At 38.4% G+C, this 26,326-nt stretch overlaps 1 protein-coding gene across 2 annotated transcripts in view; it reads right to left on the bottom strand.

Annotated features, from left to right (window-relative positions):
• LOC150089728 (methionyl-tRNA formyltransferase, mitochondrial) overlaps window positions 1-25,614 on the bottom strand; it is a 164,471-nt gene extending 138,857 nt beyond the window's left edge. For both annotated transcript variants that reach the window (XM_090368768.1, XM_090368770.1), the window contains exons 1-2: window positions 25,203-25,614; window positions 18,414-18,468 (exon numbers count right to left, since the gene is read on the bottom strand). In XM_090368768.1, the coding sequence (XP_090224894.1) occupies window positions 18,414-18,468; window positions 25,203-25,402 (255 nt within the window). In that variant the 5' untranslated portion in view covers window positions 25,403-25,614. The remainder of the gene's footprint in view (window positions 1-18,413; window positions 18,469-25,202) is intronic.
• Window positions 25,615-26,326: the final 712 nt, after the last annotated feature.

Below are 26,326 nucleotides of genomic sequence, written 5' to 3'. Positions count from 1 at the left end.
ATATCCCCAGAGCAATATGGCCTTAGTTGCTAATGCTCCTAAAAACCAAATAACAACAACTACTTTTTAGCCACTGCTAACCCACTGCTGAGCAAAGGCCTCTCCCAAAACCTTTCAGCTTTTTCTATCATGCACCATGGTTGACCAGTTTACTCCTGCAGTGTTTTACGGCACCACTAATTGTTGGCCAGTTTCCTACTGCAGGGTTTTACATGTGCCACTAAATTATAGAATGTTTTAGCTCTTAATTCATGAAATTAATCCCTTTAGCACTTAAAAGCTGAAGGGATTAATTCTTAATCCTTTTAGCTCTTCATTCATGCTTTCTACAGCATCAGCTTTATTGCCTAAAGGCCAAAGGTGGGAATAATGTGTACCGAGGTCTCTCGAAATCAGTTCGTTATGTGGAAACTATTTTCAATGTAATGACAAAGAGGAAATCAAAAAATTTTGCTACATAGAAAAATTCACTATATGGAAGTTTATTAAAGAGAGGTCCGACTGTATAAGCATATGGGGCCTAAGTGACTTTGCATGCTTAGGGGAAGAACAATCCCTTTCGTGCCTGCTGACAGGTTAAATTTATTCAAACTACACACTTCCACAAAACCAGATGGAAGTTTGTTCCAACAATCAACTACACATCGACAAAAAAGCAAACATGCACATCTATTTTGAAACCATCCTTCCTAAATTTATATTTAAACCCATTCGATGTGTTGTCTGAACACATCTATACTGGGGAAATAACTTCTTAGGATGCCATCAGAATTTAGCTTACTCAATCCATTCAAAGCATTAAACACCTCAATCAGATCTCCTCTCAAGTACCTAGGTTCTGGATGCTGCAAAAGCCTTACTTGGTAAGAGTAACCTTTTGTTCCACTCACTAAACTTGTCACTCTTCTCTGTATCCTTTCCAACAGTTCCACATCCTTCTTAAATGGTGTCCAGATCTGTATGCAGTACACAAGAGTGACCAGGATAATTAACTCCTTATCACCACTGGAAAATTTCCTGTATATCTAAGCCAATATTCTACAAGCTGTCCTAGCAGCCTGTCTGCTGTTCACAGAACTTTAGACCTGAAGTATACCCATCAGTGCAGACAGGCACTGTTCTACATATATGCAGTATGTTACATTTGTCAATGTGAAACTTTAAACACCATTGCTCAGAACATTGGCCTAATTTTTCTAGATCTTGTTGCAGTAGCTTACCCTGATTACTGTCATTAACCACCTTACTAACCACTGTATCATCTGCAAACTTAACATTACACCTGATATGCCTCAATATTATCAATAGATACAGAAAACCATGAACTTAGCAGTGAACCTTAGGAAACTCCACTAATAATATTACTCTGCAAAGAGCAGTCCCCACTAATAACCACTCTCTGTCTTCACTCAACTGTTCCTTTATCCAGACCCCTTAATGCCATACTGCTCCAATTTGTTGCACATTAAAGACTACAAGCAGTCTTTAATGTGCAACAATATTAAAAGATTTTCTGAAATCCAAGTAGTTTGATATCAATTATTTTTTGCATACAGTTCCTTTGTTATTCCAACACAGTATTTAATTAAATTGGTCAGACTAGACTGATCCTTATGCTGTGACTGCGGTATAACTGCACACTTCAGTCTAGACGGTCCTGCATTACTTCTTTAACTAGTAACTCCATTATTTTCCCCAGTACAGAAGTTAAGCTAACAGCTCTGTAATTATTCATGTCTCCATTTTATCTCCACTTGTGAATTGCAGATATTCACACTTCAAGGAAGGTCCCTATGCACATCTCTAGAGCATAGGGACCTCCCCTGAATCCAAAGATGCTCTAATAATTATGGCTAAGGGTTTGCTGCCTCCCTTATTATAATTGGTTGTTATGTTATTTTGGTTTTTAGGAGCATTAGCAACTAAGGCCATATTGCTCTGGGGATGTGCGGTGGTCATTCTCTGACCTCTCCGCATCCTCCGTATTTTTGTGGTCACGGGCTGGAACCCCGGTCTAATCAAGAAACGTGTGCCACACACTGCTGCTCCTGCCCACCTGGCTAGGGCAGCACCTATTATAATTGAAGACAGATACCATCTACCCCAGGTGCCTTGAATGGATTGGGCATGCTCAAAGGTGATAACATTCTTCCACTTACTCAGACTATACATGAGGGGGAATAAATTCAAATTGAGGAAGGATGGTTGCAGGATAAATGAGTTAGTTTGCCTTCCACCAGCAAAAGGTTAACTGTTGGAAACAAACTTTCATTTGGAGTTGTAGAGGCAGGCAATTTGAATAAATTGAAGGAAGAACTATACAAATTATTGGAGGAGCAAGTAGAGTGAAAGGTGGTTTTTTTTTTTTTTGCTGATGCTTTATAAGCTTCCTTCCTTGCCTCATATGCCACTAATAATAATAATGAGAAAAAGATAAGAAGAAAAAAAAGAATGCCCTAGCAGAATTCAAGAGAATAGACCCCCACAAACACCCACACCATACAAAAACAGAATCATGTGACAAGTTACAGATCCTCAATCGGCAAATAATACAGGATTACCTGAACAACAACAACAAAACACTAGACACCATCCAAACAGCAATTTATTATGTCACTATAGCAGCCACCAGGATGACCAGAAGACAAAACCAGACACAGACAAAAAACAAAACACAACAACATGGAACCACCAGCCTGGGAAAAAAGGCTACAGAAGATAGAAGAGACAAGAGCGAAGACAGGCCAACTGATTGCAGTACCAACAGGGTAACAGAAGTAAGAAGCTAATCAGAATAGTGAAAATCATCCTCAAGAAAGACAACATTCACACCACATAGGAGACCTATAATCAGAAGATCAAAGAACGCCTTGACATCCTCAAGCAGAAATTCCTTGCAATCAGCAAGAAACTTTGCCATTACTGGAAGAGTGACCAGAGGAACACAGACAACAGGATATTTGATGAAAGCCAGAGTGCCTTCTACAGGAAAACTGGACAAGAGGAGAAGGAAGACAAGGGACCCCCAACCAAAAGGCACTCTAAGAATTCCAGGGCAACCTCTGGAGCATCAAAGTTACCCAAAACGCAAATCATCACACAACACAGCGGCAGCCCCCAAGGCAGAATGTGCTGGTCCCAAAGGAACTAGTAGTTGTTGGTGACTCTATTGTCAGGGAAACGGGAAACATGCTTTGTAAAAAGGATAGGTGGAACAGGACCAGGGTATGTCTGCCAGGGGCAAAGATTGATGACGTTATAGAGCGAATATCATCTTTTAAGGGCACAAAAGGTGATATAGTTGTACACGTTGGCACTAATGATATTAAGTGTAGGAGACTGGCGGAATTACTTAACAAGTACAGGTCACTGTTGAAAAAAAGCCGTGAATTAGGGTTGAATTTGAAAGTGTCTGCAATTCTGCCTAGACACGATAGGAGGGAGTATATGATGAGAGCCCTGTCGATCAATTCGGCCCTGGAAAGATTGTGCAAGGCTCAAGGGATAGAATTTTTTTCAGCCTGGTCTGTACTTGTTAACAGGAGAAACTGCTTCTACAGGGATGGGATACACTTAAATAGAAAGGGTGCAAGAATGTTTGCTGATGCTATCGAGGCAGTGTAAGGTGGGTCGGAAAACTGCTAGATTGGGGGGATACAAGGACTAATAGATTAACAGTAGCCACTGGCAGAGGTGAAAGTGATTCTTGCACTGCTTCTATTGGAATGAGTCTCAGCCTAGAAAATAAGACGCAGGATATTTCAGAGACTGCTGGAAATCATTGAGGTACAAGTAAACACATGTGTTAGGATAGCTAAGAAAAAGAACAGGTGCATGTATATTTGCGTGTACACCAATGCTAGGAGTTTAGTAAATAAATTTGATGAATTTGAGGTATTGCTCAAAACATCAAAGGCAGATATTGTGAGGATTTCAGAGACGTGGTGTCACACAGATATAAGGAATGCAGAACTGGAATTTGGAGAGTACAATGTCTACAGAAAGGATAGACAGGATAGGAAGGGAGGAGGGGTTATGCTATTAGTTAAGAAATACATAAAATCCAGGGAAGTGAAGCCAGTCGACATTGCTGGACAGTGCAGTGTCGAGTCAGTTTGGTGTGACATAAGCATTGGGAGATCAAAATTGAGAGTAAGAGTGTGCTATAGGCCTAATGACTCTGATGAGTATAATAAGAAATTGTACAGGGAAATAGAGTGGGGCAGTAAATCAGTCTTATAATGGGGGATTTTAATTTCCCAGATATTGACTGGAATTTGGGGGCTGGTCACTCACACACTAGCAAGGCTTTTGTGGATTTATTGGATGATTGTTTTCTACATCAGCATGTTCGGAAGGCAACTAGAGGGAGTAATACTCTTGATATGATTATCAGTAGTGATTCTTCATGCATTAAGAATCTGCAGGTAAATGAACCACTAGGTGGCAGTGATCACAGTGTGCTGAAGTGGGATTTACTCAAAGAGGTAACTACCATTAGGGGTAAAGGGAAGGGTTATTGTTTTCGTAAAGGCAACTATGATGACTGAGACAGTATTTAAATTCTATACAGTGGGACCAACTGATGATGTTACCAACAGCAAATTCAAAATGGGAAGCATTCAAAGAACTTATCTTGGAAGCTACTAGGCTTTACATACCAACTAAGAAATATTGTTCAAGGCTTAGGCCTAAGTGGATGTCAGATGAACTAATGAGACATATGGCAGAGAAGAAAAATGCATGGGATACATACAAATTAACACGTGACACAGAAGCCTATGATAGATACAAGTTGATCTGTAACCAAGTTACAAAGGAGGTTAGGCAGGCGAAGGCAGATTACGAGAAATCTTTGGCAAGGGATGCAAAGAAAAACAGCAAAGAGTTCTTTACTTATGTAAACTCTAGAAGGAAGGGGATGAATCAGATTGGTCCACTTGATATCGATGGGTCAACTGTTGATGATCCTGCTCAGGTAGCTAACAAACTAAATGAATATTTTGCATCGACATTCACACATGAGGAGTTATTCAGCGAGGGGAATGCCAGAGGTGTATTCAACTCTGGCAGTAAGCTAGAGAATCTTGTAATAACTGAGAGTAAAGTGGTGGAGAAATTGTTGAAGATAAATACAAGAAAGGCACCTGGGGTGGATGGGATCTATCCAGTTATATTAAAGTAGGCAGCAAAGGAAGTAAGCAAACCCCTAGCCATAATTATGAGAGCTTCTTTGGACTCAGGGGAGGTACACATAGACTGGAGATGTGCAAATGTAACCCCAATTCACAAAGGAGGATCAAAGGCTGACACAAGTAATTATAGAGCTGTTAGTTTAACTTCTGTTCCCGGAAAATTAATGGAGGCACTGGTTAAAGAAGCACTGCAGGATCATTTAGACAAGACTTCAGTTATAGCTCGGCCACAGCATGGTTTTGTTAAGGGGAAGTCTTGCCTGACCAATTTGATTGGATACTATGATGCAGTCACAAAAGAACTGGATGCAGGGAATAACTTTGATATTATATACTTGGATCTTAGAAAGGCTTTTTGATACTGTTGCACATGGAAGACTGCTACACAAATTGGAGCAGTGTGGCATTGGAGGCAAATTGCTGCTATGGATAAAGGGGTGGTTGAGGGGGAGAAGACAGAGAGTGGTAATCAATGGACACTGCTCATTGTGGACTAATGTTATTAGTGGAGTCCCTCAGGGTTTCAGTATTGGGTCCATTATTGTTTTCTGTATTTATAAATGATATTGATGATGGTATATCAAGCTTAATGTCCAAGTTTGCAGACGATACGAAGGTTGGCAGGGTTGTCAAGGACACTACTGACACTATGCTACTGCAACAGGATATGGAAAGGTTGAGCAGATGGGCTGAGAAGTGGCAAATGAAGTTTAACATTGACAAATGTAAAGTACTACATATGGGAAACAGCAACCCCAGAGCAACGTATCAACTCTGTGGTACTACACTGACAGTGGTAGAGAATGAAAGGGACCTGGGGGTGGTTGTGCAGGCAGATATGAAGTTTTCTGAGCAGTGCAGACGGGCTGCAAGAGTAGCTCATGGTGTATTGTCGATGATATATAGGAATTTTTCTAGCAGGGATAAGGAGGTGATTATTCCCTTGTATAAGGCAATGGTCAGGCCACACCCAGAGTACTGTATACAGGTCTGGAGGCCTCATTTCAAGAAGGATGTAGAGATGTTGGAACGAGTACAGAGAAGGGCAACAAGATTGGTGAATGGAACAAAGGGGTTCTCTTACGAAGAAAGGCTTAAGTTTTGCAAATTACAGTGTCTGGAGACTAGGCACCAGCGAGGTGATCTGATAGAGATGTATAAAGCCTTGAATGGTTTGAGCATGCTCAATGCTGATGGGATTCTTCCTCTTGCTCAGAATAATCACCTGAGAGAGCATAAATTCAAATTGAGGAAAGACAGATGTAGGATAGACATGAGGAAATTTGCCTTTAGCCAGCGGGTGGTTGGTTGGTGGAACAGACTTCCATCCCTTGTCGTGGAAGTTGATGGCCTGAATAAGTTTAAGGCTCAGCTGGACAGGTATTTCGAACGAACAGAGGGGTGAAGTGGAAGTGGTTATTTTTTATTTATTTATTTTTTTTTTTTTTGAATAAGTTTAAGGCTCAGCTGGACAGGTATTTCGAACGAACAGAGGGGTGAAGTGGAAGTGGTTATTTTTTATTTATTTATTTATTTTTTTTTTTTTTTTGGCTGATGCTGCATAAGCTTGCTTTCTTGCATCAAATGCCTCTACTAATGCTAATGCTAAAACTGCAGTTATACAGCAAGCCAACATTGATTACTGCAAGCCTTCAGCTCTGTGCCCCAAAGCTGGTTTATAGAGACACTGAAAATCTATAAAGTCAACCTGACACTGACATACTTCTTAGAAGTAACCATGGCAAAATGGAGAACCGCCATCAAGGTAGAGAACATCATGACCAGACCAATACCCATCAGAAGAGGGATCTTTAAGGGAATGCCCTGAGCCCGCTATGGTTCTGGCACTCAACCAACTGTCCACTATGCTCCCTAACAGCAAGTACATTAATACCCGAAAAGAAGGTGGGATGAACACTGGATGACATCAAACTGTATGCCACAAACGAGAATCATCTCCAACAGCTACTATGGATCACCAAAATTCAGCACTGATATCAGGATGCAATTTTACCTAGACAAATTCATGACCCAAGGATATCCAGTTGGACAAAACTACCAGCTAAAGACCAGTGATGAGATTGAAGCCATGACAGATGGAGTGACTTACAAATATCTTGGGATGATGCAGGCTCACCAGTTAGAATGAAAGGAGATCGAGGCCCGCTTTACTGAGAAATACCATCAGAGACTGAGAAGCCTGCTAAAAACAAAGCTGATTGGAGTGAAAACCATAAACAAAAGGTGTCAGAACCTATTTAGTATTATGCATAGGTTGAATGTTCAGAAAACTGAAGATACTTGTTGAGAAATATATGTGAAGCAAGGTTTTACCAGAAAAAAGAACTTGAAGGGATAAATGAGGAAGAAGAAAACCTGGTTCTGCAAATCTGAAGTTCAATAGTAAGTGTTCAGAATGGTTTAGAAGAGAGTGGGAAAGTTAGAGATGCCGATTCAGAAGAGAGTCCCATGGAAATATCTATAGAAAAGGCATGCACTTGAAAAAATGTCAAGAGAATGTAAAAGATGGGTCATTAATTAACCTGACTGCTCTCTTTTGAATGGAGTCTAAAAAGCCTGAGAGAGGTTTTGGGGCACCACCACAGATTGGGAAAAATATTCCATGGTGTGGCAGATTTGAGATTTGTATATAGGGAGAAGTTGATTAGAAGAAAAGTAATACACTGTTCCCTCGATATTTGCAGAGGATGCATTCCAAGACACCGCAAATAGTGAAAATATGCGAATAATCGATGCCCCCCTCCCCTGGTTACTCCCCTCTCAGAAAAACATTTTTTTAAAAGTAAATGTACACCTAACTGTGAGTGTTCAGTATTCAATAGAAGTTCAGTGGCTCATTTCTTCCACACTTTATTTTAAGGGATATTTTCCTTCTTGTTAATGTTAATAAAATAAAAATAAGAGAAATCGATAAAATTTATTATTAAATTTGTCATCGCATTTAAATCAAAACTAAATAAAATTAATTTTTAATTATCCTATGTATATGAACACACATATCTTATTACTTAACATAACAGAAAAATAATTTTTTTTACGAAAAAATAGTGTTATAGGGAGCTGCTTCTTTTTTTGCTTCATTTCGTTGCATGGCATAGTGTACAGTGAAAATGCCTGTTCCAATTCTCGAGCAATTTTCATATTTCCACCGAAGAATCTAATTCATGGATTTGCTTTAAATTTCTAAAGTCTTTAAATAGATCCACAAAAGATTCTAACACCCATTAGTTCAGGATAAAACATTTTTATTTCATTTCCTCTTCCTCTACTTTTTCTTCTACATCAGTTGAACTTTGTATAAGCTCATCAAGATCCTCTTGTGTTAACTCATAATTAGGCTCTTGTAAGAGTTCTTATACCTCCCCAGGTACCATGTCAAACAATCCCTCCCCTTCAATACAATGTGCCATGTCAAACGATTCCTCCCCTTCAATACAATGTGCCATGTTAACAATTTCTTGGTCAGCAGAAGGGATTTTCGTGGAACTTTTCACAGCATCTGCCCACAACTTTTTCCAGAATGCATCGACCGAGTCCTGTTTTAGTTCCTTCAGTGCTTCTTTAAATGTGGCAATGCAAATCTGCAATATTGAAATTTTTTCAGCTCTGCATAACTCCAACATTTGAATTTTCTTCCATTGCATTGAAAATTTGACAAAAAGACAATTTTGTGTAATGAGCTTTGAACATCCAAATTATACCTTGATCTAACGATTGATGAGAGAAGTCGTGTTAAGTGGCAGAAAGATGACTTCTATATATATTTTTATTTAGATGTTTCAATTCCTCTGGATGTCCTAGCACATTGTACAGGATAAGCATAACTCTGAACGAAAGAACGAAAGATTTTTTCAGCCGCAGGTACTTTTCTACTTCAGGTACAAAGCAATGCTTAAACCAATCCAGGCACAATTCTCGTATTGTCCACGCTTTTTTGTTACTTTGCCAGTAGGCAGGGAGTTCATTTTTGTTTTATCCCTTTAAAGCTCTCGGGTTTCAGGAATGGTAAAGCATAGCGGGTTTGATCATATTGCCTACTGCATTTGCACAAAATAAAAGTGTCAACCTATGTTTACTTGCTTTAAATCCTGGCATCTGTTTTTCCTCTTGGGTAACATAGGACCTGTTAAGCATTCTCTTCCAGTAAAGCCCAGACACATCTGCATTAAAGACTTGTTCCAGCACGTACCCCTTCTCCTCAATTACTATTTTGCAAAATTTTTCAGGGAAAACTGCTGCTGTTTCTTGGTCAGCAGAAGCCGCATTGCCAATCACCTTTAAATTTCTTAACAAAAATCTTCTTTTAAATCCTTCAAACCAACCTTTACTGGCAGCGAAAGTTTTTATTGAACTTTCAGAAGATGATCCTTCTCCACCTTGTTCCTCATGATAATGGTTATAAAGAGATTTTGCTTTCATCCTGTTCAGCTAGCTGATAATCTGAATGAGTATTTTGCATCTACATTCACACATAAGGAGTTAAGGGAGGAAAATGCCGGAAGTTTATCAAACTGTAACAGGGTGCTTAATAATTTTGTAATAACTGAGAGCAAAGTGGACGGGAAATTGTTGAGTTAAACATAAGAAAAGCACCTTGGGTGGATGGGACCTATCCAGTTATATTAAAGGAGGGGGCAAAGGAAGTAAGCAAACCCTTAGCCATAATTATGAGAGCATCCTTGGACTCAGGGGAAGTCCCCACGGACTGGAGACGAACAAATGTATCTCTAATTCACAAAGGGAGATCTGTAATTACAGACCAGTTAGCTTAACTTCTGTTCCAGAGAAAACAGTGGAGTCACTGGTTCAAGATGCATTGCTGGATCATCTAGACAAGACTGCAGTAATAATTCAGACACAGCATGGGTTTGGTTTGTTAAGGGAAATTATGAAGTGGATATTATGAAGTGGTTACAAAGGAACTGGATGCAATAAGTTTGATACCATATACTTGGATTTCTGGAAAGCTTCTGACACTGTTGCGCATGGAAGACTACTCTACAAATTGGAGCAGTATGGTATTATGGGTAAATTGCTACAATGGATAACAGGGTGGTTGAGTGGGAGAAGACAGAGAGTGGTAATCAATGGACGCTGCTCTTCATGGACTAATGTTATTAGTCCATGAAGTTGAAGTCTTCCAGGGTTCAGTGTTGGGCCCACTGTTGTGTTATATATTTATCAACGATATTGATGAAGGTATATCAGGTTTAATGTTGAAGTGTGTAGATGATACGAAGGTTGGCAGGTTGTTAATGACAGTAATGGCAGTGTGCTACTGCAACAGGATATAGAAAATTTGGGCATATGGGCTGAGAAGTAGCAACTGAAGTTTAACATTGACAAATGCAAAGTACTGCAGATGGGTAGAAGTAAGCCCAGAGAAATGTACCGCTGTGTGGCAATACACTTAGGGTGGTAAAAAAGTTAAAAAACCTGGGAGTAATTGTGCAGCCAGATATGAAGTTTTCTGAGCAATGCAAACAGGCAGCCATAGTAGGTCATGGAGAATTGTCAATGATATACAGGAATTTTGCTAGTTGAGAAAAGGAGGTGATTGTCACTTTGTATAAGGCAATGGTCACGCCATACTTTGAGTGCTGCATACAGATCTTTAGGCCTCAAATTAGGAAGGATGTAGAGTTGCTTGAGCATGTACAGAGAAGGGGAACAACATTGGTGAGGGGAAAGAAGGGACCCTCTTACCAAGAAAGGCTTCAGTTCTGCAAACTGCAGTGGCTGGATACTAGGCACCTGCAAGGTGATTGGATTAATGTGTATAAGGCCTTGAATTGGTTGAGCCTGCTGAATTCTGATGAAATTCTTCCACTTGCTCAGATTACGAACCTGAGGGGGCAAAAATTTAAATTGAGGAAAAAAAGTTGTAGAATAGATGTGGGGGAATTTGCCTTTAGCCAGCAGGTGGTTAATTGCTGGAGCAAACTTCCATCTGTCATTGTGGAAGTTGATAGCTTAAATAAATTCAAGTAGGAATCGGAAAAACTTTTAGAGGAAATGGATGTGCAAAATTTTTTTTTTTTTTTTTGGCTGATGCTATATATAAGCTCATATGCTTGCTTTCTTGCATCACATGCCTCCATTACTATTAATCCATTTTTTATATTGTTTTCCATCCACACACTAAGTGCTCTTTTCATTTTGCTTAAAACTTTTTTGTGTACACGAGAAACAATCTTCGCACTCTTTGGCACACTAGTCCCAAAACATCTGCGGATTTCCTTCTCCTTTTCATAAATGTACCCTCTGTAGACTGGTTAATGTGGTATATCTTCCGTATGGCTGCAAAAGATTTCAGATCTTTAATCTTGTCTAAAAGTTCTACTTTCTCTACAAGTGTGAGAACTTTTATCTTCTCTTGGTTTCACAAAATTTATCACATTTAGGGTACCATTTTTAGTAGATAAGGGTGAAAAAAAGAAGTACTCATAAAAGAAAACACGTGAATGGCACAATAACAATCTTGCAACTGACGTAAAAATTTGACTAGACCATTGCGTGCGGTGCTTCTCTCAGAATTAAAAAAAATCACAAATATAAAATTTCTCTATAAAGAAGTTGGTTAAACAGAGACTTGTATATATCAAATTTTTTTGCCACCCTCCTGAACTGCCGCCCATAAGCGACGCTTACCTCACCTACCCACTTGAGGCGGCCCTGCCCCCAATAGAGATATGCGATCCTGTCTAGATATGAATGTCATTGAAGATGAGCATAGGAGCAGCAGACTCCTTTTTGCAAGATATAAGACATGGCTGAGTTTTAGAAGGACAGAAAACTACGTTATCTTCAACCCACTAGAGAAGTACCTCAAGATCAGCATTTAAGGAATTCACGGAGGATAGCTGAGAAGTGAAGATATTTGTTGAGGGCAAGGTTCCTCAAATTGAAGGTGGAATGCAACATGCTATCAGAAGAAAAACTATAGATAGGATTTCCAGTGAGCAGAAGATCAATAATATTGGTTTACAATAGTGAAATTATAGTAACCTTATAATACCGTGATAAATCTGACTAAAAAATGAATAGCAAATGCTTAGAAAATGGTACTCACCTTGTATAAATCTGCAATAAATTTTTTTTTGGTAGATGGTGGTTAAATTTAGGTTGGAAGAAGCATTAAAAAGAACTAAGGCGGGGAATGGGGTGAAAATATTTTAAACAGATTTTAAAACGAGCACAAGGAAGTAGAAATGCAGATCTCCAATCCTTGGTTGTCATAAAGAGGTTAAAAGATGTAAATAAAAAAAAAGAGAAGGCCGGTGGTGCCAATAGTCGTTACGAGGGACTTTCGTAAGTAAACCATCATCAGTTGGCAAATGGAAGAGAAGTGAGTGCGTGTTGTATTTAAAGTTTATCTAAACTCCCATGATGCTCTTTTTGACATGTGAGAACTTTAGCCACGAGAGGTTCCAAGCCAGTGAAAGATTGAAGGGAAGTTTAGCGTTAATAATGTTGAGATCAGAATGGTGTCGGTACCATTCGATGGTGAGGGCTTCATATTGAGGAATTCTGTAGCTCGATCTAAGTTTAATAATAGTGATGGCAGAGTCAACAAGGGGGGTGTGGTTGTGGGTTTGAGCTTGGGTTGTTAACTCAGTGCAGGATTGACTTGTCTTGAAACTGTTGAAGTGGTAGTATGTGCAGGTATTGGAAGTTGTAGAGGAACCGAATTTGGTGGTAGTGCTGCCGATGTAACAGGTGTCACAGTTTGGTTGGCATTTTATGAGATATATTATGTTATTGAGATCATTGATGGGATATTTGTGTGTATCTTTATAAGAATTAAATAGGGAACCTAGTTTATTGTAAGTGAAGAAGGTGAGGGAGATGTCGGTATCTTGAATGTACGTCAGAATTGTGCTGCGAGTTCACTATGGTAAGGGAGAACTATGTAAGTATTTGTCTTGTGACTGTGTCTGGTGGGGTTATTAATACTGTTTTTAACGGTGGATATTGTGTGTTGGATGAGTTGAGGGGGGGGTAGCTCCTGGCTATGAATTTATCAGTAAGGTATTGAAGTTCATTGTGTAGATCGTTTTGTGAAGAGGTGAATTTGATAGCGTTGTAGATTTGGTTGTGTAGGAAAGCTTCTTTTGGTACTAAGGGGATGATGTGAAGTGAAATGTAGATATTTACCGGTGTGCGTGTTTTTTCTGAAAATCTTGGTATTTAAATTTGTGTCTGTTGTATAAATAATGAGATTAAGAAAATTAATCTGGTTGTCCGTTGCGATTTCGAGGGTAAGGTTTAGCTTGTCATGTATTGTATTGAATTTTAAAAAAAGATTGTCTATGGTTGTTCTGTTGCCTATTATTAGGATATCATTGGCATAGCGGATGATTTTCAGAAAAAACACGCACACCGGTAAATATCTACATTTCACTTCACATCATCCCCTTAGTTCTTTTTAATGCTTCTTCCAACCTAAATTTAACCACCATCCACCAAAAAAATTTATTGCAGATTTATACAAGGTGAGTACCGTTTTCTAAGCATTTGCTATTCATTTTTTAGTAATATTGGTTTATTACTAGAACAAACTTCCATCTGTTATTGTGGAAGTTGATAGATTAAATAAATTCAAGGAAGAACTAGACAAACTACTGGGGAAATGGAAAGTTTTTTTTTTTTTTTTTTTTTATCACAGCCGATGCTGTATAAGCTTGTGTCTTGCATCATATGCCACTACTAACGATAATGCTAATATACAAGAGGGAAAAAACGGAAGAATGAACGTTGGGGAATACCAACATTAGTGAAGAAATTAGAAAGCAGAGAGCTATCTACCTTCACATGCAGTGAGCAGTTTTCCAGAGGTAAAACTGGCTACCTATTGCCAAAAGCACAACATAACCAATATGATGGAAGATTGTTTACAAGACCTTTATGCAAAACATGATAAAAAGCCTTAGATGACCAAATGACTGCTTGTGATTCGTAACACTGCATTTGTAAAAATGGGTTGCATAAGCCAAAATGCCACCAGTGAATCGACACTGACAGAATCCACTCTGGTGATCATTGAAGAGATGAAAGGTTTTAAGACGGTTTTGGAGTTGGCAAGTAATGGATTTTTCCATTATTTTGGATAGAGAAGAGGTAAGAGCAGTGGGACAATTACTTAATGGGATCTGTCATCCTTTTGCTTGATATGAGCAAATTTTAAAGCAGAAGGAAAACAATAGAGGAATAAAAAAGTGTAAAAAGATGACACAGAACAGGCTCAGGAGTACAGGTTTTGAGAGCAAGTAGAATTATAATATCAGGACCATTTGGTGGGAAACTACAGGAGGCACTGATTGGAGTTTAGTGGGAATGGTAGGAAGTAGTTTACCATGAGTGTCAATACAAGAGTCAGAAGAAAAGTAGGATGCTAGTAAGTTGGCTTTATCTTTAGCTGAGCACGCAATAAGTCTATCAGATCATAACATATAGGAATATAGAGTTGGTTTTCTCCTCTTAACCTGTACAGCATCAAGTTTGGTTTAATTAACAACTGCTTTTAATGCGAGCAAAAAAATTAACATGGAGATTTGGATGCTTTAATGCTGGCCAAAAATTAACCCAAAGATCTGGGATTATTGCATAACTGTTTGCATCCAACTGCAATATTTGCAACATTTTTATCTTTAACAGCATTAACACATTTATTGGAAACCAAGTTTACTTAAAGGATGAGATTTTAAGGTGGAGTGTGGAATAAAGGATTTCATTACTGCAAGAGTGATTTCACTGATATGTTCTGAGCAAGCACTTACATCAGAAGATTTAAATTGATAATCAAACCAACAAAAAGAATTAATATTTTGCAGATCATTCCATTTCGTATTTTTGTAATGCCAAACAATGAGGCTGAGAATGACCGGGAGGAAAAAGGCTCCACTGGAGAAGAGACCATCATGAAGTGAGCTTTCTCACATGGTATTCTCAGCCTCTCATTGTTCACATTACAAGAATATGAAATGCAACAAACTGCCAAATTATTCTGGCAGTTCATTGGAATTATGGAATACTGTTTTAAAACTTCTGATGTCAGGAGTGGTCCGGGTGAGTGATCTAAGTTGCTTAGCAAACCACTCACCTCAACCATGTACTTTGAAGGGTTGTTTGTGAGAAAAAGATCAAGGATGTAGGGTTAGGACAGTCTAACACCACATATTTGTGAAATAAATGAGGAAGTTTTTGGGAGGTTTATTTTTTTTTGTTGATAAGTTTGTTCTATTCTAGTAGTGTAACTCTTTGTGATATGCTAGGTAGATAAAGTGGGAGGAGACAAATAGTGGGAGGAGAAGAATATATCCAGCTCTTCAAATAATATAGCCTCAATAATGCCCTCTCCACATACACACTACTCGGACTCCCTCCAGTCACTAGATGGCAGAGAATAGACATCGAGATTATACACTAGCTGATGCTAGTGTGTAATCCTAGAAAGTTGCCAATAGGTTCGGTCCAGTGGACTATCTAGCAGCCGACCTACGAAAACTGTACCCTTGAAATTTAAGGAGGAATGGATCTGGCCATGATGCCCCTCATAGTCTAAAAAAAGACATCAATGATACTGCATGATGAAAGACAATGATACTGCATGATGAAAGAGATGGAGATTGCCAGAGCTTTGCTCTGGAGACTAAACACAGGTTTTCCCACTTCGAGCCTCCAATTAGCAAAGTGGTGGTACTGCACCAGTTGATGAGAGTCATTTACAAGCTAATATTGCCAAGTGAAACAGAGGAGAAGCACTCCTGTGTGGTGTAGACAGCACACCTCAACCCTGCTTACATTGATTCACACCTGGATGATTGCTTCCAGAATGTTAGGTGTAGGCAGAGAATTTGGTTGTAGCAGAATGCAACCGGACTTCACCAAAATTTGATCCACTTGACTCATGACTGTCAACTGAATATCAGTTCCATCAGCATACTTGACTCCCATGTAGCAAGCACCAGCTTGTCATACCTGAGAAAATGTCTGTGACAAACCCCTGGGCCTATACATCTAAAGTACTAATAACATTTCTAATGAATAACAGATTCACCTTCATGGTGATGTTATTTAATTAAAAATTACAGTTACTTTAACTCACAGATAGTCATTTCTAAAGAGCCCAAGCCAAAATCACTGTCACAAGAAGGTCAATACTATCTCCAGGCAGTAAACACAGAAAAGCATAACACAGAGCAGTGTTCTTTTCTCAAATCTAACCTTGTAAAGTCAGTTACCTGTTGCAAGGCAATTCTTGCATTTTCTTGATGAATAATTCAAGAATTTGATAATAGGAATCAAAATCAAGAGGTTGAATGAAGAGGTTGAATCACATTTGTCCACTTGATGTCAATGGTTTAACTTTCATGATCTTGCTCAGAGTGCTGACAAACTGAAGAGGAATTTTGCATCTACAATCAGCATTAGGGAGGAGAATGCCAGAAGTTATATGATTTTGTGATAACTGAGAGGAAAGTGAAAGAGAAATTGTGAAGCTTAACACAAAACAGGTACCCGGGGTGGATGGAATCTATACAGTTATATTAAGCAATGCAGGAAAGAAGGTAAGCAAACCCATAGCGATAATTATGAGAGCATCTCTAGATATCAAGAGAGGTCCCTGTGGACTGCAGATGTGCAAATGTATTCCTAGTTCACAAAGGGAAATCACAATCAAAGGGGATGATATGTGTAATTACAGACCTTTTAGCTAAACTTCTGTTCCAGGGAAAATAATGGCATCATTGGTTAATGTAGAACTATCTAGATAAGAATGCACTTACAGTGTAGTCTCAACATGAATGTTTAAGAGGTAATCTTGTCTGACCAATCTGATTGGATACTATGATGCAACAACAAAGGAACTGGATACAAAAAATAATTTTGATATCATATACTTGGATTTCAGGAAGGCTTTTGATACCGTTGCACATAAAAGACTGCTGAACACATTGGCGCATTGAGGGTATGTTACTGCTATGGATAAAGGGATGGTTGAGAGGGAGAAGACAGACAGTGGTTATTAATGGGCACTGCTCTTTGTGGACTAATGTTATTAGTCAAGTCCCCCAGGGGTAGGTGCTGGGCCCATTGTTGTTTTCAATATTTATTAATGCTATTGATGAAGGAATATCAGGCTTAATGTCTAAGTTTCTAGATAATACAAAAGTTGACAGAATGGTTAATGACAGTAATCAAGATGAGCCACTGCAACAAGATCTAGGAAAATTAGGTCAGTTGGTTGAGAAATGGCAGCTGAAGTTTAACATTGACAAATGCAAGGTACTGCATCTGGGTAGCAGTAATCCCAGTTTAACACACCAACAGGTGGTACTACTACTACACTCAGGGTAGTGGAAAATAAAAAAGACTTGGGGTAATTTTGCAGTCAAATATGAAATTCTCTGAGCAGTGAAGACAGGCTGCCAGGACAGCTCATGGGATTTTGTCAATGATATACAAAAACTTGGTTAGCAGGGATAAAGAGGTGATTATTCCTTTGTACAAAGACCATGGTTAGGCTGCATCTTGAGTACTGTATACAGTACAAGTCTGTCTGGAGGCCTCACTTTTAGAAGGATGTAGAATGGATGCAGAGAAGGGCAACCTGGTTGGTGAAGAGAACAAAAGATGCTTTTACCAAGAAAGGCTTCAGTTCTGCAAATTGCAGTGTCTGGAGACTAAGCACCTGTGGGGAGATCTGATTGAGGTGCTAAATCAGATCTAAAGCCTTGAATGGTTTGAGCATGCTCAATGTTGATGGGATTCTTCCTCTTGCTCAGAATAATCACCTGAGAGGGCATAAATTCAAATTGAGGAAAGACAGATGTAGGCTAGATGTGTGGAGGTTTGCCTTGGTTGGTGGAATAGACTTCCATCCTTTGTTGTGGAAGTTGATAGGCTAAATAAATTTAAGGCTGAACTGGACAGGTACTTGGATCGAACAGAGGGATGAAATGGGAGTGGTTTTTTTTTTTTTTTTTTTTTTTTTATGGCTGATGCTGCATAAGCTTGCTTTCTTGCATCATATGCCTCTACTAATGCTAATGCTAAATGACTCACACCCAGCAAATTTTTTTTGAAGAGTGAGACTGGGTTACAATACTCATCTATGTTAAGGTATGATAGTGACTAATGCTATTTACCTTGTAATTTTTAAGTCAAGAAATGCTTACAAATTTAATATCTTACCTGTGTACAAACATCTATCTGCTGAACAACTTGAGTCCCACTTGAAATTCCTAATCTGTAAAGTGATCATGGATTTAAAATGCATTATAATACATTCATTATATTGATGGAACAGTTATGTTTCTGTATTTATATTAGAGATGTTATTAGTTGACATTTCCAAGGCATATATAAGGACAGTCAAATGAAAATGAACTTTTTTTTTAATAAATAACTCTTTTCTATAAATAAATACCTTTTTTTTTTTCCCAAAAAAAAAAAAAAAAGTTAACTCTGCTGCAGTTTGGGTACTTTTTAAAAATCCACACAGATTTTTTTATATCCTGCTCATAAAAGTCTTTTGGTTGTTAACACTGCTGTTTTTCACCTCATTTGGAAAATCTTAAAACAAAAGACTACTTGAAGAATAATTTATATGAACAAAATCTCTAAAGGTGCAAACATTCTTAACAGTTCTTTTCAACTTACAATACATTAAATGATGAAACTTTGTTAGTATTAATACAATTAAAACAAAAAACAAACCTAAGCCAAAATACATTGCATAGAAACCTTACCTTTTAGCCATTCACATGCAAAATGTAGGTGGGGAAGTCAACTATTGCTAACCATAGGGAGATAGACCCTACTATCCAGCTAATTGGCAATTCAACTGTTTCCTTCTTTTACAAATCTTAATACAGCCAGATAATGCCTGATAACTCATTAGGTTCAGTAGAGAATTTTTCAAGACAAAGTCTACAGAAACAACTAAGGAAGCAGTATCCAATTTTCTTCTGTGCAGAATAGCAGAGATCAGTGTCCAAAACTTACTTTAAACAGGCCATGAGTCATAATATAATAGGTCTCATCCAAACCACTGGTACTGCTGTTTGACAGATAACTTCATTTCATTATCTGTGTGATCAAACATACTTGGCAATCATTTCCAAGCCATCTAAAATTATGAAATCACAAAGCTAAGTCTAGGTTGTATTGCAGGATGCTTCATACTTCCCCAGTGCAGTTTGGGGAAGACTGTCATAGCATACTAAGCTGGTGCATAGCTGTAGTGTCTAAGCTGCAGTGTGTAGATGGTATGTCAATTCGTTACAAGAACTGTCATGTAACAAATTGACATTGGCAAAACACCTGAGCTTGTTGATGGCATGTTAAAGTCTACTTTGAAGATTGATGCACAATTTTGTGAGTTTAACTGTTCCACCACAATACATGAAACAGCACAGGAAGTCTCTGTGATTCAAACAACAGCATGAGCATAACCTTCCCAGTGTTTCGAAAGTCTTGAATTTCTTCAACTGTTTAACTGTGGTGATAATTGATGGTTCTACTGCATGTTGCATTACTTGCTCTCTAAATCCAAGTGCCAACACCCTGTCTCATCCAGTCACTATACAATCAAAGAAATTGTTTCCTCCCTTTTCATATGTTAAGTGCTAAAAACAGTCCCTTCCCAAATGCTTGTGTTCATCACTTGGAAACTCATTTTGTGCAAACTTCCTATACTGAAATCTGTCGTGGATGATGCCATTCAGCTTCCTGGCCACAACAACAACAGTTGATGTTGCCAGGAAGCTGTATATCAGTCATGGTTCTGCAATACCAATTTCCCCTGATGGCACTGTCCATCAAGACACCATTTTCATTTTTGACAATGTGAGTCTCTCATGGGTGTGGCTCACCCTCCAGTTTTTCTTCCTACATAGCAGGTTGTCAAAAAGAGACAGGGGAAGACAAACAGTTAAGCTGGCCCATACCCAGATGTCAAGGTGAAGAGTACCCAGTGAAGCCATTTACTCAGCAGTCTGTTCTTGTTTATACTCCGGCATGACCATCAGGTCAGTGGAGTTTACAATAAATCATCAATACAAATGTTAATCATATTTAGCAGTCACAGGCTTGAACCTGGTCCACTTGAAGAGTGTGTGCTACTGCACTCTCTCCTGACCACTCGGCTAAATCAGGCCTCTGGCTCTTGCCACCCGCCACTCACATTTAAAGTACAAGCTGTCCATTTATACTCTCACAGATATGACAACATATACCTTCTCCATCTGTTGGTAAATTTCTGGTGGAGAGAAGCCCTCTGCTGTATGCCACTAAACAGCATTGTACAATACCATCTTCAATTCACAAATTCAATTTGAACACCATATTGTCTCTGCAGCTGCATATCATTCCCTAAGCATAGATAGGCAGTGTACTCTACTATTCAAGACCATTAATATGACTTCTTAATATACATTGACAATGGGAAATTTAAATTGAGACTACCAAAATCCTGTTTTCACTTACATCACTCTCATATTTAGCATCAGTAGAGACGTGACACAATAAAGCAAGCTTATATATAGCATCAGCCAAAAAAAAAAAAAAAAACCTTCCCACTTCATCACATTTGCTCAAAAAAGTTTGTCCAGTCTTCCTTGAATTTATTTAAGCTATCAACTACAACAACAGATGGCTGTTTGTTCCGGCAATCAACTACAAGCCGGCTAAGTGCAAATTTCCACACATCTATTCTATAACTGTCTTTCCTCAATTTGAATTTATGCCCTCTCAGGTTTGTAATCTGAACAGGAGGAAGAATCCCATCAGCATTGAGCCTACTCAAACCATTCAAGACCTTATACATCTCAATCAGATCACCTCATAAGTGCATGGTCTCCAAACATTACAATTTGCAGAACTTTAGCCTTTCTTTAAAGGCTAAAGTTCACCTCAATCTTGTTGCCCTTCTCGTAACTCTACGTTGTCGTTCTAGTAACTCTACATCCTTCCTAAAATGAGGCCTCCAGACCTGTACACAGTAGTCAAGGCATTGCCTGACCATTGCCTTGATATTTGCAATGACCATTGCATTATACAAAGGTATAATCACCACTTTTTCACTACTAGAAAAATTCCTGTATATCATTGACAAAGCCTCAAGGCCTACTCTGGCAGCCTGTCTCCATTGCACAGAAAACTTCATATCTGACTGCACAATTAACCCCAAGTCTTTTTCATTCTCTACAACTCTGAATGTAGTGCCACACAGTTGGAACATTTCTCTGGGGTTACTGCTGCCCATATGTAGTACTTTGCATTTGTAAATGTTAAACTTCAGTTGCCACTTCTCAGACCATCTGCCCAACTTTTCTAGATCCTGTTGCAGTAGCATGATGTCATTACTGTCATTAACAACCCTACCAACCTTTGTATCATCTGAAAACATGATACAATGCCTGACCATTGCCTTATACAAAGGGATCATCACCTCTTTTTCCCTACTAGCAAAATTCCTATATATCATTGACAAAACCTCATGACCTGCTCTGGCAGCCTGTCTGCACTGCTCAGAAAACTTCACATCTAACTGCACAATTACCCCAGGCCTTTCTCATTCTCTACCACTCCGAATGTAGTACCCACAGCTGATACGTTTTATTGGGGTTATTGATACACATACACAGTACTTTGCAGTTGTCAATGTTAAACTTCAGTTTCCATTTCTCAGCCCATCTTTTCTAGAACCTGTTGCAGTAGTATACTGTCATTAACAATCGTGCCAACCTTTATATCATCTGCAAACATGGATTTTAAGCCAGACATGCCTTCATCAATATCATTGATAAATATACAAAACAACAATAGCCCCAACAGACTCCACTAATAACAGTTCACAAAGAGCAGTGTCCATTGATTACCATTCTCTCTCTACTCCTGCTCAACTATCCTTTTATCTATTGTAACAACTTGCCCTTAATGCCATACTGCTCCAATTTGTACAAAATTATTTTTTGCATCCAGTTCCTTTGACCACATCACAGTATCCAATCAAATTGGTAAGACAAGACTTCCCCTTAACAAACCCATGCTGTGTCTGAATTATTATGGCAGTGTCTAGATTATTCTGCAATGCTTCTTTAACATTGCAGTGTCTGCTTTATTTTCCCCAGAATAGAAGTTAAACTAACAAGTCTGTAATTACTCATGTCACCTTTTGATCCCCTCCCCTTTTGTGAATTGAGTATACATTTGCACATCTCCAGTTCATGGGGACCTCCCCAGAGTCTAGACTTCACAAAGTCTAGTAGTAGTGCCAGAATCTATGAAGTTCATGACCTACTTGTATGTTTTGGATAATCATGCACTACCTATGCTATGGAAATGGAATATGTAGTGCATGCCATTTCCATAGCATAGGTAATTTATGGAAATGGCCTTGTCATAGATTCAGTGCTTGGTTTTTCAGCCAACTCAATGAAGGCATTTGTTAATTCTAAAATTTCATTTTTAATAGCTTTAACTCTTTCAACTTTGTGTTCCCGCTCGTGGGTTAATTTTGCTCCAGGTGACTGGCCAAGTTGCCCAATGCTCAGGTAGGCTATGGTTATAATCACTGTCTGCACTATGTGTAAAGATATGGATAGTAATGGCAAGAACCTTTTTCACACTATCGCTAAGTCAGTCTCAGTATATAAAATAACAAGTTTTATCCACCTGAAATCCTCTCTTTTTTTTTTTTTTGTTTTTTTTTTTTTTTTGTCTGGCAAAACAAGCAAAGTAACCAATGAACAGACAATTTAGCATTAGTAGAGGCATTTGATGCAAGAAAGCAAGCTTATGCAGCATCAGCCAAAAAAAAAAAAAGAAAAACCCACTTCCACTTCACCCCTCTGTTCGTTCAAAATACCTGTCCAGCTGAGCCTTAAACTTATTTAGGCTATCAACCTCCACCACAAGGGATGGAAGTCTGTTCCACCAACCAACCACCCGCTGGCTAAAGGCAAATTTCCGCACGTCTATCCTACATCTGTCTTTCCTCAATTTGAATTTATGCCCTCTCAGGTGATTTTTCTGAGCTAGAGGAAGAATCCCATCAGCATTGAGCATGCTTAAACCATTCAAGGCTTTATATACCTCTATCAGATCACCTCGCTGGTGCCTAGTCTCCAGACACTGTAATTTGCAAAACTTAAGCCTTTCTTCGTAAGAGCACCCCTTTGTTCCATTCACTAATCTTGTTGCCCTTCTCTGTACTCGTTCCAGCAGCTCTACATCCTTCTTGAAATGAGGCCTCCAGACCTGTATACAGTACTCTAGGTGTGGCCTGACCATTGCCTTATACAATGGAATAATCACCTCCTTATCCCTGCTGGAAAAATTCCTGTATATCATTGACAGTACTCCATGAGACAATACTCTTGCAGCCCGTCTGCACTGCTCAGAGAACTTCATATCTGCCTGCACAACAACCCCCAAGTCCCTTTCATTCTCTACCACTGTCAGTGTAGTACCACAGAGTTGATACGTTGCTGTTTCCCATGTGTAGTACTTTACATTTATCAATGTTAAACTTCATTTGCCACCTCTCAGCCCATCTGCTCAACCTTTCCAGATCCTGTTGCAGCAGCATAGTGTCAGTAGTGTCCTTGACAACCCTGCAACCTTTGTATCGTCTGCAAACTTGGACATTAAGCTTGATATACCATCATCAATATCATTTATAAATACAGAAAACAATAATGGACCCAACACTGAGCCCTGAGGGACTCCACTAATAACATTAGTCCACTTTAAGGCCAATACACATTGGTGGATGGGTTTCCCCTCTCAGGTAATCATAATATGATTTTTTTTTTTTTTTAATAAAAATTTCTGTAAAAAGAAAACCTAGCCACCTTTATTATTACATGAAAAAACTGAATTGCTCCACAGTACATTATTAAAAGTAAAAAAAAAGGTAAACTGATTAATTATCAGTTTATCTTTTTTTGATACATTAGTTTTTATGAAGATGCAATTTTTATCATAAAACATTTTAACCATTAGTACTTTCTTTTAGTTGATACAGGCATTTACTGGTGTAGGATAAGTGCAGTTTTTAGTGCATGATATTCACTGAAATATATTTCTCCTCACCCAATGGTGAAGCATGTTTCAGTGAATCTCTAAAATACAAAAAGTTTTAAAATCCACCATTTCTCATCCTTGAGGGTGCTGGATTTTACAGCATACTGTACTTTAACTAATAACTATACATTATCATCCATATGTTTTGAAACACCATGGTTCCATCTTCTAATAATTAAAACTTAAAATAAAATTTATGGCTAAAGGCTCAAACCACAAAATTTACTAGACATACAAATTAGTGCAATGCATCAATCTGTACATAGTAAATCAACAAAGCTGGTGAAATGGCATTGGTTTCATTACTTCTCATAATGTGAATACCTTCACAAGTTGCCTGCCATTGTACTACTTCAGATAAGTAATGCTTCCCCATTAGAGAAGACTACTGTTACTTATTCTAAGTGGATACCACACCGAGAAGGCTGTTTCAGGGCTATCTGGGCCCCTTTATCGGTGGGTGGGCGGGTAGATCTCAGGTGGTATTTCAACTGACAACCCAGTTATGAAGGGCTGTCATCCATTTCCATCTAATTGGGTGTGCTGTATTGTGTTATTTTTTAAAGATTTTCAGCTCCTTTCCTGCAGGGATTCATTACAGACAGAACTATGGTATCTCTGGAGTCAGATGACGAACGGTTTTTGAGTCCCCATAATTTTCATAACAATTTAACAAATGTTTTAGGTACTTCTCACTATTCCCCCTTCTTTCGTATAGTCTGTTAAAGATAATGATATGCTAAACATATTACAGCTCACGTGCTGCCTGGTCAACTAGAATCCTTCCTTCTCGGTATCTCAGAATTCATATTCAAAAAATGCTCTTAACTTCCGATTATGTAAAGATATCGGGCTTTATATCAGATATCTTGGAAGCAATTAATACATTACCTATTTGCATTCAAAACTTTTAATGTCTCCAAAGAAAATTTGTCGGTACCATAAAAGAGTATTCTCAAACTTGAAAGTGAAAGATGTCTAGTTCCTTCTACTGTGGCAGCTACTATTGCATAAGTTTTACGGATTATACTTGAACTGCATTTTAGAGAGAAAACTGTCTCTCTAACGTAACACAAAATAGGTAACGTCATAATATTACTTGACAGAAAATGTTACAACAGAAAATAACACACGAATCATACATTCTGATCGGCCAGAACAGAGCTGAATGAGTCCATTTCTTTTTGTTTTATTTATTCAAATCTATGCGTTGCCTACAACCAGAGTAGTAAGATATCTTATTACTCTGTGTTGCCTACAAGTTACACCTCGGAAAATAAGCTAGTTAACTTCAGTAATTGTTCAATTAATAAGAGCAACATCTCCTTTGGCACGAATCGCATCATAAACTCTCGTTGGCAGGTGTTCAACTTAAATACAGCCACTCCACGGCTTACGTAATACTCAACTTACAGAAATTCGACTTTTGCTGGCCGGTTTGTTCAATCAATTTTGAACGCCTTTGTGATATTTTTATAAAGCACATTTCCGAAGGTAGTATCTTACTACTCTGTGTCCGTGACTACCATAAAACAATAAAAAAAAAAAATAACAAAAAAAATTTGCACTTTCTGGTTTATTGGGCTTTTTCTGTTAGCGCAATACATTATAAACGGGTAGCAAACTCGATCTTATTGCATTTGCGATAATACCGATAACTGGCATTCTGTGGGTTTTTACGTTACGGTATTATCACAGAGTAGTAAGATATCTTTCTACTCTGTAGGTATTATAGTGAAATGAGTTCCCCTTCACTGAAATCTTCAAGCATACAAAAAACATAATTAAATTTTCAGAATCTTCTCTTCGTTCCTATTTACTTACTACCACAGAGTAGTAACATATCTTACTTCTCTGTGCTTATTAAAATGGTGAAGCGAAAGAGACCATTGTATAAGGCCTTGAATGGGTTGAGCACGCTGAATTCTGATGGGATCCTTCCACTTGTTCAGATTACGAACCTAAGGGAGCATAAATTCAAATTAAGAAAAGACAGATGTAGAATTGATGTGCGG

The sequence above is a fragment of the Mastigoproctus giganteus genome, chromosome 2, assembly GCF_048544385.1.
Source record: "Mastigoproctus giganteus isolate SK-2022 chromosome 2, ASM4854438v1, whole genome shotgun sequence".
Taxonomy (NCBI): Eukaryota; Metazoa; Arthropoda; class Arachnida; order Uropygi; family Thelyphonidae; genus Mastigoproctus; species Mastigoproctus giganteus.
Note: the sequence above shows the minus strand (reverse complement) of the source record. Positions and strands in the feature narration are given on the sequence as shown.